Here is a 14546-nt window from a genome sequence, read left to right as displayed (position 1 = left end):
ACAACGGCATCGAGCCAGTCCTCAGGGACTGACGACGACTCCCAGATCCGATTATACAGACTCAGTAAATACTGAGACGTGCTGGGAGGGAGATGGCGAAGCATCTCATAATGAATACCATCGGAGCCCGCCGCCGTAGAACCGCAGAGGGCCAGGGCAGAACGAAGTTCAGAGAGAGAGAGAAGGGATCATTATAGGGAAGCTGAAGATGAGTGCAGAAATCTAAAGGACGAGACTCAAGGACAGGTTTACAAAGAAGGAAACATTGGGGAAGATGAAGACCAGAGCTAACAGAAGAAAAGTGGGAGCCCAGTTCGTAAGCGACCTGCAACGGGTCCGCCACAAGAGTATCATGGAGGTGAAGGACCGGTGAAACATCGGGAACGAACTTACCCGCTATCTTGCGGATACGCTTCCAGATCTGGGCCAGAGGGGTCTCGGACGTAATTGTTGAGACATAAGATGCCCAACATTCACGTTTAGCCGTACAGATGGCCCTACGGGCCACCGCACTCGCTTTCCGAAAGAAATTTAAAGAATCGGTCGTCTGCCTACGGCGGTGCCTCTTCCAGGCTGCACGCTTACAGCGGACAGCCCGAGCACAGTCCGCATTCCACCAGGGAACGCACTTCCGCGGACCCCGAGAGGAAGAGCAAGGAATAGAACGGAGGGCAGCGTTGAAGACAGTCATGAAAAAGGAGGAGAGCGCGAGAGAGAGGCAGAAGGGAGAGGTCAGAGAGAGCAGCACTGAGGGTAAATAGGGTCCAGTCTGCCTTAGCAAACTGCCTCCTAGGGAAAGAGAGGGAAGGGCGAAAAGAGAAAAAGGAAACAAGGATGGGGAAATGATCACTTCCATGGAGGTCATCAAGAACCTGCCACGTGAAATCTAAGTAAAGAGAAGAAGAGCATAGAGAAAGATCAAGACAAAAATAGGGTGCGAATCCGAGAGCCCAAATGAGTGGGCTCACCAGAATTCAGAAGAGACAGGGAAGAAGAGAAGAGAAACGGCTCAAGGAGGCGATCCCGGGTATTCGTCAGAACGTCACCCCAAAGGGAATGACGACAATTGAAGTCACCCAGCAGGAGCACAGGCTCCGGTAAGGAGTCTAGGAGGTGTTTCAAATCAGGAAGAGAGAGCGGGACACTCGGGGGGAGATAAATGGAACAAACTGTGTACCATTTCCCCACAAAGATACGAGCAGCAGAACAATGGAGAGGCGAAGGAAAAAGTAAAGGAACAAAGGGAACATCAGCACGAATCAAGAGAGCAGAAGAATTAGAAGCCCCAGCAATGCCTGAGGGGGGGGGAGAGAAAGGAATAGCCACGAAAACGACCAGGACAAGCACCAAGCATTGGCTCCTGGAGACAGACACAATGGGGCGAAAACCGCGAAATCAGAAGTTGGAGGTCGAGGAAATTGGCGTAATAACCTCGAACGTTCCATTGAAGAATGGACAACGACGAGAAGAGAAAGGACAAAACCAGAGAACAAGGAAGAAACCAAGGCGAAAGAGCAACAGAGCACGTTAAAGAATATCAGGGTCGGGATCAGGGTCAGCAAAGTCAGGGTTAGGGGGCATGGGTAAACTGAGCAAAGACGGAGGGAAGGAAGCGGGAGAACAGATCAGAGGCGGGCGGGCGGGGTCCGGAGGAGGAGGAAGGAGGAGGAGACAACGGAGAGGAGCAGTCAAGGACAGCAGCAGGAAGAGGGGGAGTAGAAAGAGGGGAGCGCACCCCAGCAAGAGCAGCAACCGAAAGGGAAGCAGGGGGCCAAAGAAACCTCCATAGCAGGAACAGGGGGCGCAATCACTGAAACGGGAGGGGAAGGAGCAACAGAACCAGACGTAGGAGCCTAGGAAGAAAGCGAAGCCTTCTTACCCGCCGGGGAAGAGGAAGGAGAGGAGCCAGGCTTACGCTTCTGACTTAAAGAGACCGGTGTCCCAGCAACTACGTACCGGGCAACGGATTCCAGTGTCTCAACAGGAGAAGCCGAACGAGAGCACACACGACGGCCGCTAGGAGAGCGATGGACATCCGCCCGCACCGACAGGCGGTGGGGAGAGCCGATAGATGGAGGAAGAGGATGGGAAGGAGGACCGGAGGTGGACGAGGAAGACGACACAGGAGACACGACAGACCGGGTAGAAGGAAGGGGAACCCCGGACAGAGGACCAGGAGGATCCTTCGGGAGACAACCCAAAGGAACAGAGGGTGCAGTGGGCGCATCAGGGTCCAAGGCCCGGAAACGGTTGTGAGTCTGAGGAAGGAGGGAAGGACGAGGAGAGGAAGAGCGCAACACGCGAGAATAAGAGATATTAGCATAAGGCGGGAGCCGGCGAACCTGGCGTCTCGCCTCAGGAAAAGATAAACGCTCCCGGTGCTTTAAGTTGATGACGGCTGCCTCAAGCTTAAAATGGACACACGCACGGGAGAAGGTAGGATGGGCCTCACCGCAGTTGAGGCAACGAGCCTGGGGAGAAGCGCACTCCGACTTAGAGTGACCTTCGCCACCACACAAAGGACAGAGAGAGACAGTCCCGGAGCAGCGGAGGGCACCATGCCCAAACCTCCAGCACTTGTTGCAGAGCCGAGGAGAAGGAATGTACTCCTGGACAGAGCACCTGGCACCAGCAAGAATGACAGAGGGTGGAAGGGTCCTACCATCAAAGGTAATCTTCACAACCCGGAGGGGTTGACGGCGACTACCACGAGGGGGACGAGTAAACGTGTCCACCTGGAGAATAGAATGGCCCTGGGCAGCAAGGATATGTCGAATATCGTCGTGGCAGTAGCGCAGGTCCCGAACACCAGTCGCAACATGGGGCGGGAGCAAAATAGTGCCAACACTGGCATTCAACTGAGCGTTCTTCGAGACCCGAACGGGGGTCTCGCCAAGGCAGGATAAGGCAGCCAAACGGGAAGCAGCATCCTGAGAAGGAGCAGCAACGACACGTGTACCGAGACGAGTGGGGTTTAAAGTAATGGAGGCATCCACGGAATCAATGAGATGTCGATGGAGGGAGAAATCGTCAGGAGGCGCAGAATCAAGAGGGAGGAGATCAAAATATTTGGCCCACGAAGCGGGACCAAACAAGGCTTGATAGGTAGCAGAACTGGAAGGAATCGAGCGAGGGCGGCCGTGACGAGGACGGCGGTGAGAACCCCCAGAGAGAGAGGGGTTAAAAGGCGCAGTAGTTACAACTAGAGAAGGAGCCGCGCCAGGGGACGAGGTAGTCACCACTGGGGGCTTGGGGCTCGACCCAACCACAGAGGAGGTTGGGGAGCCAGAGGAAGGAGTCAGAGAGGCCAAAGGAGGAGCAAGGTCGGGGCCCAATGCAGCGGAGGCTACAGAGCCCGGTCTTCCAATACGGACCGACTCGGGGGCTTGGTCGCCCACCCCACGAGCCTGAGAAGGTAAACCAGAAGAAGCCGAAGCAGGGGTTATCATGACGAAAGGAAGAATTCACTCACGAATGTGCCCCCACACCCACCATGGAGCCACAATTAGAGGCAGGACACCCAACAAGAAGCTATCGCTGATCTTGTCGGGGCCTCCTAGGGGTGCGTCGTGAGTATACGCCCCACAAACGCCACCTTAAGAAACCGACAGTCCGTCGAGATCGGGTTCAGTGACGAAGTGGGGATTGACAATAAAAGGTTCCCCTCGCTCTCGACGGCGGGTACTGCAGTTCTACGGGTGCATGAGTATGCCTCCTCAAGCACCCGGGCGTCAAAATAGAAGAAGTCCAAGGGAAGAACCAGAACGAGCAAAAGTTCGGTAGGAAACGGCAAGCAGATAGGAGAAGAGGGGGGAGAAAAACGAAACAGAAGGAAAAGGAAAAGATGCCCAGCAGAATTGGAGAGGACGGCAGCAGGAGCACAAGGCTAGAAAAAGACAGAGGACTGTCCCAAGGAGCATCACACTCCGGCAGCCGCCCACTAAGCCCCCACACGGCGACAACGAGCCGAGCGGGGAGGGGGACCAGCACAATTAGAGGAGACAGCAACAGAAGTTAAAGGCCAGAAAAGGACAGAGGACTGTCCCACAGAGCATCACACTCCGGCAGCCGTCCACGAAGCCCCCTCACGACGCCAATGGGCCGGATGGGGAGGGGGCACCTAATAGGAAGATAATGCATTTCATGCTGGGGCCTCCTAGGGCTGCGTCGTGAGCATACGCCCCACAAACGCCACCTTAAGAAACCGACAGTCCGTTGAGAGCGGGTTCAGCGACGACAGGGGGATTGACAATAAAAGGTTCCCCTCACTCAAGACGTCGGGTACTACAGTTCTACGGGTGCAAGAGTATGCCTCCTCAAGCACCCGGGCTTCTAAGTAGAATTAGTCCAAAGGAATAACCAAAATAAGCAAAAGGTCGGTAGGAAGAGACAGATAGGAGAAGAGGGGGGGGGGGGGAGGGGGAGAAAAACGAAACAAAAAAGGAAAAGGAAAAGCGATCCAGCACCATTAGAAGACAGCAGCAGGAGTGCAAGGCCACCAAAGGACAGAGGACTGTCCCACAGAGCATCACACTCCAGCAGCTGTCCACTAAGCTTCCCTCACGGCGCCAACGGGCCGGATGGGGAGGGGGGACCCCCAGCAAATAAAGCGCGTTTGTTTTAAAGGATCCACTTGTGCTGGATACGCTCAACCCTTTCATCTACCACCGAAGAATACACGGGTCTCTATGCAAAGTGGATGTACAGGGTTGCAGTACACTTGTGAACCGTCACAACAGAAGAGCGAAGGAGTCACTCCTTACTAAAGACTGAACACCGAGCCACTGACAATGTTAAGTTACCACCTATTAAAGGTAGGGTGGCTGTAGGAATTAAGTGAAGAGATATGCCGTTAAAGAACTGCAGAAATAACACTTTTGCAGAGAAATGGTCAAATTTAATGAGGATATTAATTTTAATTTTCTTTTAACTTTTTTTTTTCAATTTACTGTATTAAGAGGTCCAGCAGACCACCACGTCCCCCCCCCCCCCCCCCCCCACCCTCGTGCATCTGCACCCAAGTCATATAGTCAGTGATGAAAGTATCCTCTTAAGACTTATTTACCAGGTAGTCAACCTTCGAGTATCAGTTTTATAGATAGCCTAAGAACGCTGCCATTAAAGCTTTAAGTACCTTATATATTTTAGTCTTACATTAATAGTCAGTTTTCTCCTTTAGCACTGTGGCCGTTACGTTTTCACGACTTTCCTGCGATGTGTTTCGTTGGATCACTGACCATCTCTATGGTTCGAGTTGCCGAATATTTAGTTTGTTTACTAGACATCCCGCCCAGGAAATATTTCCCCATGTATAACACGCACTATCGGAACCATTAGAATACAGCTTATAAGTATCTACTCCATCTTACCAACTGCTTAAATTTTTGAACAGGCAAACAGACATTTACTGTGGACACAGTTACGTATTAAAAAGAACAATTCTTGAATAAAGTTTAATAGACCATACAGACCGATAATGTTAAATATGTTTAATATTACGTTCTTTAAAAATCTTAGAACGGATGAAGGTGCTAGAGCCGTCTATAACCGTAGCGGGCTCCGGGGACGAGGACCGTGTCGGTGACTGTGCGGTAGTCTGTGAACACTGTGCTCTTAGTATTTATGTTTGTTCTCACCAACGTTGTCGTGTACGACAGCCTGTGGGGAGTAAATTGGACAATTAATAGTTATTCTTTCAAGTAATGAAGAGACTGGCAGTTACAGTACAATACTGTAGAATACTGTAGATAGTCCCGCCAGGCGGGACTGGCGGGAAACGCTGGCGGTGGTACTGGCTCCGTCACAGCTGCTGAAATTTCGTGCTTAATTTCGTCTCCACTCAACGTTGCATGGCCTAACTGCTGCCTAGCACGAGTTAAGTGCATGGAGACTTAATATGACATAACTCACAGTGAACCTCAACAGAAATCAACCAAAATTAACCAATTTTCGCCTACCTTTCTACGACCCTTCTGCCAAGTGTTCCCAATACGCTAGTCATCCCTACTATAATTCACCAAGTATCTACCTTTAGAAACGCTACCAAGAATCTATTCGTCGAAAACATGCCCAAACATAACAACAAGCAAGGTAGGGGTGCCTCTCGCTCTGGTGCCATTACTCCTAGAGTTCTGAATGAAACACTGGCAACGCCGCAACCCTCGCCGATGATTGTAAACACAGCATCTGCTCCCTCTCCTCACTCCCCCCCTTCAACTCACCTCGGATCTCTAGCTTTAGAATTCACTCAATCTATGGCTCCCTGTTTAAACTTCAAACCTCTCCGAAGTAATCCATGGCTCCAGAAACTGCACAACCTTGTGAAAATGCAATCAGAAGCTATTTTGGCCCTCCAAGACACAGTCGCCCGACAACAACATACCATAGACTGCCTCCTTAAATCGTCGATGAACAACAACCAAGAAATTCTCAACGTACAAACTGTTGCAATGGATGAAATACGTAAGATTCAGGCTGAAGAAACCCTCACAGCTCAAAGTGACCTCCTTAAAAAGCTGGAAAAACAGATCAATCTCCTTCAGACTCACCAGGCGGCTTCCAAAGATGACCAAGAGCAACAACAACTTCATGACTCCCTGATAATTAGCTCTACTGATCTACCTGCTGAACAACAAGGTGAGGATTGCTGTAACATAGCCAAGACCCTAATTAATTCAAAGATCAGTGTCAATGTTCAAATCAAATCGGCTATTAGGATAGATAAAAACAATCCCCGTAACAGGAGAATGCTCATCAAACTTGCAAATCCCTCTGAGAAGTTTGACCTCATGCAAACAGCTGCTCAGCAAAAAACCAACCTCTATATAAATGAGTGTCTTACTAAGCAGCGTAGATCCCTCCTCTACAGGCTGCGCCAAATACGCAAACAAAACCTTGGTCTTATCAAGCAGTGCTACACAAGGAATGGTACGATTATCGCGAAGAAAGAAGCTACAGGAAAAGATATGAAATAAAATGTGACCAACAACTCCTGGCCTTCTTAAGTGATTGTGGTATATCTGAAAACCTGAACCCGACCAATACCAGTACTTAAAATAACTCTTTCAGTGCCTGAGCCTAACCTAACTTTGTCTAAGGTGCTGTCTCTGCCTTACCATTTACCTGATGTTCTCCTATTCATATAATTTCCTAATTAATCCATCAAGTCTCCATGCACTTATGCAAGCATCTACCTCAGTTTCATTGTAAAATTTTACTCTTAAATCTAATCTTACCCTATTTCCATTTTATATTTTAAATTTAAATTTATTTGTATTGATCTATGTCATTTATTGAAATCAATTATTGATCTCTTTTTTGTTCTTTTTGTTCATTTTTGTTCTTAATTAAGTTCTACTAATTATAAGTTAAAACTAAGCTTAATAAAATTTATTTTCTTTAAGATTATTTTACTTTACAATTATCATTTGTCAAATTTTTTTATATATTCATCTTGACAATCTCTACTGATTTTTTGTTCTCTCCGCCAAACTTGTGCATCCTCCATGGCTATCTAGTGACCTTAATTCCACCTCTAATTGTTTCAATTCCTTGTTTGCTTGCATTTATTGTTGTGTCCTGCCATAATTATTCTCTAATTTAGCAGACTCAATACTTTGTAAGCTCTTATTGTATTGTTATATTATTATATTGTGTTTGCTATAATTACTTCCTATTTTTACAGCAGATTTGTTTTTCATCTGTTCATGTAATTGCTCATCTTATTGTATGTGACATTCTTTTCTATATTGACATATTTTCTGTCTATTGTTACTTACAGTGTACCTGAGAGTACCTGTAAGCAATCTACCTCTTTTTTAATTTTTGCTCAATTTTTTTGTATTTGTTTAGTCCTGTTTATATTTTTGTTTTGTATATCTATATCTTGTGTTTTGTATAGTCCATGTTTATATGTTTTTTTCTTTAATCTCATTCATTACCTAGGTTTCCTAGCCTAGCCATACTCCCTTACTCCATTGTACCCCTGTAAGCCCCTTTTGTGTTTGTTTGGTACAGTATTGTGTACTTTTATTTCTTTTTGTTTTTCTTGTTTTTCCGGCAATCAGCTTTTTTTTATGCAGTCAAGTATAGACCCAGAACTTAACCTCTTATCCACTATCTATGACAATAATCACTTTAATGATCTAAATTGCAGATATTTTGCAGCACATGATGTAAACAATGTATTAACATTGTCACAATATCTCTGTAATCAATTTGAACGTTAGATCCCTAGGCAAACACTTCGATGATGTTAGTGCCTTGATTGAAGCTATTGACAACAATTTCTCTTTTATTATACTTACTGAAACATGGTTGAAAGATGATACTACTCAACTCTTTAACATGCCTAACTACTCAGCAATCCACAACTGTCGTCAACTTCAGAGAGGTGGTGGCACTGCTCTTTACTACCACCAAGAACTAACATGCTTAAAAGAAATTAGAACTAGAGACTGCTATGGGGAGTATATCTTCGCCAGCTTCAGAGTCAAGGGTGCCGAGTCTATCCTGTCTGTGGGTGCAGTTTATAGAATTCCTAACACTGATGTGTCCGAATTCAACTCAAACCTTAGAAATCTAATACTTGATAACAGACTGAACAAAAACCACCTAATTATCGCAGGGGACTTTAATATTGACCTCTGCGAGCCAGAACACCCTACTGCTGTTAGCTAACTCAACTGTATGAATTCCTGCTTCCTCATACCCTTAATCACTAGACCTACTAGAATCACTGATAGCACTGCCACGACTCTTGATCACATCTGGACAAATATAACCTCTCCGCTTACTTCAGGTATAATCACCGATAGCACTACAGACCATTACCCCACATTTCTCTTAACTAACATTAGCAAACCACCTCTAGAAACAAGGGAATTAAGCTTTAGGCTGCACAATGAAACTGCTATAAACAATTTTATAACTGCTGCTGATAATGTCAACTGGGAGTCCGAGTTAGGTAACATAGGGGACATCAACCTAGCAGTGCAATCTTTTCTACTAACAACTCTTAGCCTTTATAATACCCACTGTCCTATGCTTACAAAACAAGCCACAACCAAAAGGCTTAACAATCCCTGGCTTACAAAGGGAATACTTAAATCTATTAATAAAAAACATGACCTTGAGAAAAAGTATAGGTTAGGGATTGTCTCCAAAGAATTCTCAAAGAATTACTCATTATTGCTATCCAAGATAATTAGACGAGCCAAAACTAAGTACTACGAAGATAAATTTACCCAAATAAAGAGCAACATTAAACAAACATGGAGAACAATTTCACAAATATTGGGATCAAAGAAGTCTTTAAATAAGAAACCGACTCTCCTGTCTAATAACGATGGTCAGCTTTCAGCCTCTGATTCTGCTATTGAGTTCAATAGGTTCTTCTTTTCCATTGGTTCATCCCTTGCTAATGATATTCCATCTTCCAGTACTGACATTAAGGACTATCTGACAGGGAACTATCCCCAGTCTCTGTACCTAAAGCCTATTAATTCCATTGACGTCAATGAGATAATCCATTCCCTTAAAACCAAGTCTGGTGCCCTTGAGGAGATACCAACTTTAATCTACAAAAAAGCCTCCAGATCTTTAGCCCCTGCTATTGCTTTGCTCTTCAACAAGTCACTTTAACTCCAAACCTTTCCAGATATTCTAAAAAAAGCGAGAGTAACGCCTGTCCACAAATGTGGTGATCTCACAGATGTTAACAACTACAGACCTATATCAATCCTGCCAAACTTGTCAAAAATTTTTGAAAAACTAATCTATAAGCAGCTTTACTCATATCTAGCCAAACTCAATATACTTAGCCCTTGCCAATATGGCTTCAGGCCCAAAAAAAGCACTAACGATGCACTTATTAGTATGTTCAACTCGATTCATACAGCTCTTGATAAAAATGAGTTCCCTGTTGGGTTATTTGTGGACCTGCGTAAAGCTTTCGATACTGTCAACCACCAAAACCTTCTTCTTAAATTACATCATAATGGTGTCAGAGGACACTCCCTACAATACCTCAAATCCTACCTTACTGACAGGCTCCAATGTGTTTCTGTGAATAATACAATTTCTCCCACCCTACCCATCAACATTGGTGTTCCCCAGGGCAGCATACTTGGCCCTCTCCTCTTTCTCATCTACATTAATGACCTTCCAAATGCCTCCCAACACCTCAAACCAATCCTATTTGCTGACGACACAACCTTCATTTACTCCAGTCCTGATCCCCTTGCTCTAAATGCCACAGTAAATACCGAGCTAAATAAAGTCCATCTGTGGCTAACTGCCAACAAACTCACCCTTAACATTGACAAAACTTTCTATATTCTGTTTGGCAATAAATCCTCTAATCAAATAAATCTCAAAATAAACAATACCCAAATTTGTAACAAATTAGATGGCAAATTCCTTGGCATTCTCATTGACCACAAGCTGAATTTCCAGGGACACATTCTAAACATATCTAAAAAAGTTTCAAAAACTGTGGGCATTCTTTCTAAGATCAGATATTATGTACCACGCCCTGCCCTGGTGACTCTTTTACTCCCTTATCTATCCATATCTCAACTATGGTATTTGTGCTTGGGGCTCTACTACCCAAAATCATTTACGTCCTCTAATTACTCAACACAAAGCTGCTATTAGGACAATATCCAATTCTGGCCCCAGACATCACTCGGTACCCCTATTCAAATCCCTGAATATGTTAGACATTAAGTCACTGCACATTCTCTCATGTGTACTATACATATACAAAACGCTAAATTGTAATGCCAATCCTGATCTCAAAAGCTTCATAGAAGGTTGTAACAGAACCCATGAGCATCACACCAGAAATAAATACAGTTTTGATCTTCCTAGAGTACGACTTAATCAAACCAGAAATGCTCTACAAATCTAGGGGCCCAGAATGTGGAATGACCTTCCCAACCATGTTAAAGACAGTACCTCTCTCAACCAGTTTAAGATAAAAACTAAACACTACCTAATAAATTCCCTGTAACCTACCTCACTCCTCTATTGTCAACCCATGGCCGTTATTTTCTTTTTTTTTAATCAACACCGTTTGTCAACCTATTGTATTTGTGCTGCTTTTTCAGTCATGTTCCCCTTTTTTTTATCTTTATTTGTATTTGTTCTAAACACTTTTTATTCTTTATGCTCAATTAGTATTAAGTTCTAGATATTAATGTTTTTCTTGCCCGAAACGCATTGCGTAATAGTGGCTTTAGGCATTGTATGTACTAGCTCTATCTATATATCAATCCATTAATGTAACATCACTTGTATGTATATACCTTACCTGAATAAACATCTGAATCTGAATCTGAATCTAGATCTGGCATCGAACTTACACTTGGGTAGCAGTAGTAGTGTAGGTAGTCTGCATGATTACGTACGAGGTGTGGGCGATTGTCACGTAGTCTAAAGACCTTTCAGTCACAATCCTGAAGTCCGACTGCACGTACGTGACCGTTAGTGTCGAAGGTCTGACAACTACCGTTGTCTGGAGGGCTACGCGGTCATCCACCGGCGTCTGTCCCACCTGTGAAAGAATACTTGAACTAGTCCAAGGTCAGCGTCCAGACCATCGTTTATCACAATACATACCAAGTACTCACCGCGCGTGTTCCAGTGGTTACAGTCTGGACGGTGAGGGAAGTGAGGGTGACAGCCACACTCTGGAAAGCCTGGTCAGTGAGGGTGACGAAGCGGTCGATGGTGAAGAGCTGGGTGACAGTGGGGTTAAATAGTGCATCCACTGTGCTCACTTGAGGACTGCCATACCTTGGACCAGCGTAAGGAGCCTTACCGCTGCTGCCAGAGGTAGCTCGAGGCCCGCTGCTAACTTGTCCAGCCCTGTCACCGCTGCCTACTCCTTTGCCAGAACTGCCAACTGGACCGCCGCCGATACCTTGGCCGAGGTTAATACCCACTCCTTGACCGCTGCCAAGGCCTAATCCAGCACCCAAAAGTGGACCGCTGCCGACGCCCGGGCCGCCACCTACAACTGGACCGCTGCCTAGTTGACCCGATGACCCCTGAGAGCTGGTACTAGCCGCCCCTCTGGTCTAACTGCCATAACCATAGCCAGGCTGATGGGTTAGAGGAAGGCAAACCATTTAAAAGGTACATGTAAATACGCCATTGTAAGTTAAAATTACAAAGAAATCATAGGTCTAGGAGCTGCGTAGAGGCACTGCTGCGCCGTAGTGGCTATACAAGTCTTATAGTACAGTAAAGTAAACCAAAAGACCGCTCCAAAAATTTAACAAAATCTATACATTTATAAAAGTATGCGCTAGATGTTACATACCTGTAAGGTTAAATTTAAGCAGTACCAAATAGTTAGTTGTAAAGGCCAATTTTTCATCTTCCACCCATAGTGAATGATGGAAACAATTCATTAGACTCGTTACAAGCCTTAATGTGACCCTTTACCACTGAGCATTCATGGTTGAGAAGGGCCTTAACCATTGGTATAATTTTGTAATGTTTTTTTTAAATTTTACTACAATAAAAGGGTTATGATAATGCTATGATTTGACTGGAAACTTTTTAGTGGTACTAGTACCTTATTATTTAGGAATGAGAGATCTATTACATAATATATGAACCAACAAAACAATTTAGTTTTAAAATTCAGAAGGAACATTGTATACTAATATCAATATAACAAAGTTAGAATTGTTTAGGCTGCGACTAAGCTAGCAAGACATTCGTGACTTATGGACCCCCCCTCCCCCCGTGATTTAGGCAAATTAAAATCTAATTTTCGTAAACAAAATTGGAAGGCGACGTTTACTCACGGTAGGAAGTAGTGCGACGACTAGCTTTTGAGATATTACCAGGGTCGTCCATATTAATAGTACCCAGGAACAGGAAAACATCTTTGAGAAGGAATAGTTGCTGCATGAAAGTTAAATCAATAAAATCATCTGATGCGGTACAAGTTTGAACAAGAAGTGCTAGAGGGTGGTTATAATTTACCTTAAGTGTAAAAAGACAGATGATCAATTAAAGTGAACACTATTTAGTTTACCTTCAATTATCAGGTGTTAAACTTAAGCTTGCATTTCCTATAGCTTTTTAAGTATATTTGAACAAATTATCTGTGGGAGAGTATACTGAGAATATAAGAGGACTAAACACAAACCACCCAGATACTACCTTCATTGTGGAAGAAAAGTAAAACACCAACTAACGTCACACAACACCGGTTCCATAACATTCATGGATTTAAACAAATAACAATAACTATCATTTTATACACAAACCTTGAAGCACGGAGAGAATGTTTTCACCTCAAAAAGTTGGGGATTGAATGACAAATGTAGGAAGGTGGCCCGACTCGTTGCCTTCCCCACACACTATAAACATACGCACTAACAAGAGACTATGGAAGAAGGATAGGAAAGCTCTATAAAATATATAGATCATGTAACACCCAACCCAACGCTCGCCCGGCCTAATAGTGCCATCTATTGACGAGTGCGCCAACTACAGGAGAAAGTGGTACTATTGCATTCCCCTTCCCTCTAACATTACATCATTGACTTTCTTTATTTATTGGAAAAGATCTTTGTTTCTTAATTATGTTGTGTTAAATAGTTTGTGGATAACTTCATTAATTACAATGTTTTCACTTATTTTACCGTGTTTAACTTCCTATATAAAAACAAATATTAAACAAATATGAGTCCATAATGTCACCTTACCTTGAGTTACCTTGAGGTGTTTCCGGTGCTTAGCGTCCCCGCGGCCCGGTCGTCGACCAGGCCTCCTGGTTGCCGGACTGATCAACCAGGCTGTTGGACGCGGCTGCTCGCAGCCTGACGTATGAGTCACAGCCTGGTTGATCGGGTATCCTTTGGAGGTGCTTATCCAGTTCTCTCTTGAACACTGTGAGGGGTCAGCTAGTTATGCCCCTTATGTGTAGTGGAAGCGTGTTGAACAGTCTCGGACCTCTAATGTTGATAAAGTTCTCTCTCAGAGTACCAGTTGCACCTCTGTTTTTCAACGGGGGTATTCTGCATATCCTGCCATGTCTTCTGGTCTCATGTGATGTTATTTCTGTGTGCAGGTTTGGGACCAGCCCCTCTAATATTTTCCACGTGTAAATTATTATGTACCTCTCCCGCCTGCGCTCAAGGGAGTACAGTTTTAGGCTCTTTAGTCGGTCCCAATAGTTTAGATGTTTTACTGAGTGGATTCTAGCAGTAAAGGATCTCTGCATGCTCTCCAGGTCAGCAATATATCCAGCTTTGAAAGGTGCTGTCATTGTGCAGCAGTACTCTACTCTAGAGAGCACAAGCGTTTTGAAAAGTATCATCATTGGTATTGCATCTCTTGTGTGAAAAGTTCTTGTTATCCAACCTGTCATTTTTCTTGCAGTTGTGACGGCTACTTTATTGTGTTCTTTAAAGGTAAGGTCTTCCGACATGAGTATACCCAGATCCTTTACATCGCCTTTTCGTTCTATGTTATGATTTGCCTGAGTTTTGTACGTGGTTTCCGTTTTTATATTTTCATTT

General features: G+C 44.6%; 2 protein-coding genes across 2 annotated transcripts in view; both read right to left on the bottom strand.

Moving 5' to 3' along the window:
* The window catches only part of LOC123763239 (uncharacterized), a 168095-nt gene extending 154683 nt beyond the window's left edge, over positions 1-13412 (bottom strand). Inside the window, exons 1-2 of the mRNA XM_069305128.1 lie at positions 13290-13412; positions 12822-12902 (exon numbers count right to left, since the gene is read on the bottom strand). Of these exons, the coding sequence (XP_069161229.1) occupies positions 12822-12902 (81 nt within the window). The 5' untranslated portion in view covers positions 13290-13412. The remainder of the gene's footprint in view (positions 1-12821; positions 12903-13289) is intronic.
* LOC123771290 (uncharacterized) lies at positions 5440-12489 on the bottom strand. Its single transcript, XM_069305005.1, has 4 exons — positions 12454-12489; positions 11634-12083; positions 11367-11557; positions 5440-5658 (listed from the first exon to the last, which is right to left on the bottom strand). The coding sequence occupies exons 1-4, from the start codon at positions 12487-12489 to the stop codon at positions 5532-5534; spliced, it is 804 nt and encodes a 267-aa protein (XP_069161106.1). The 3' UTR covers positions 5440-5531.
* Positions 13413-14546: the final 1134 nt, after the last annotated feature.

The sequence above is a fragment of the Procambarus clarkii genome, chromosome 54, assembly GCF_040958095.1.
Source record: "Procambarus clarkii isolate CNS0578487 chromosome 54, FALCON_Pclarkii_2.0, whole genome shotgun sequence".
NCBI lineage: Eukaryota > Metazoa > Arthropoda > Malacostraca > Decapoda > Cambaridae > Procambarus > Procambarus clarkii.
Note: the sequence above shows the minus strand (reverse complement) of the source record. Positions and strands in the feature narration are given on the sequence as shown.

Excerpts from the sequence above, each read along its gene's own strand:
- LOC123771290 (XM_069305005.1), bottom strand. The coding sequence starts at position 12,489 with ATGGTTAAGGCCCTTCTCAACCATGAATGCTCAGTG. Across the intron at positions 12,084-12,453 it reads TCAACCATGAATGCTCAGTG|ACCAGAGGGGCGGCTAGTAC; the intron begins GTAAAGGGTCAC and ends TATGGCAGTTAG. Across the intron at positions 11,558-11,633 it reads TAACCACTGGAACACGCGCG|GTGGGACAGACGCCGGTGGA; the intron begins GTGAGTACTTGG and ends ATTCTTTCACAG.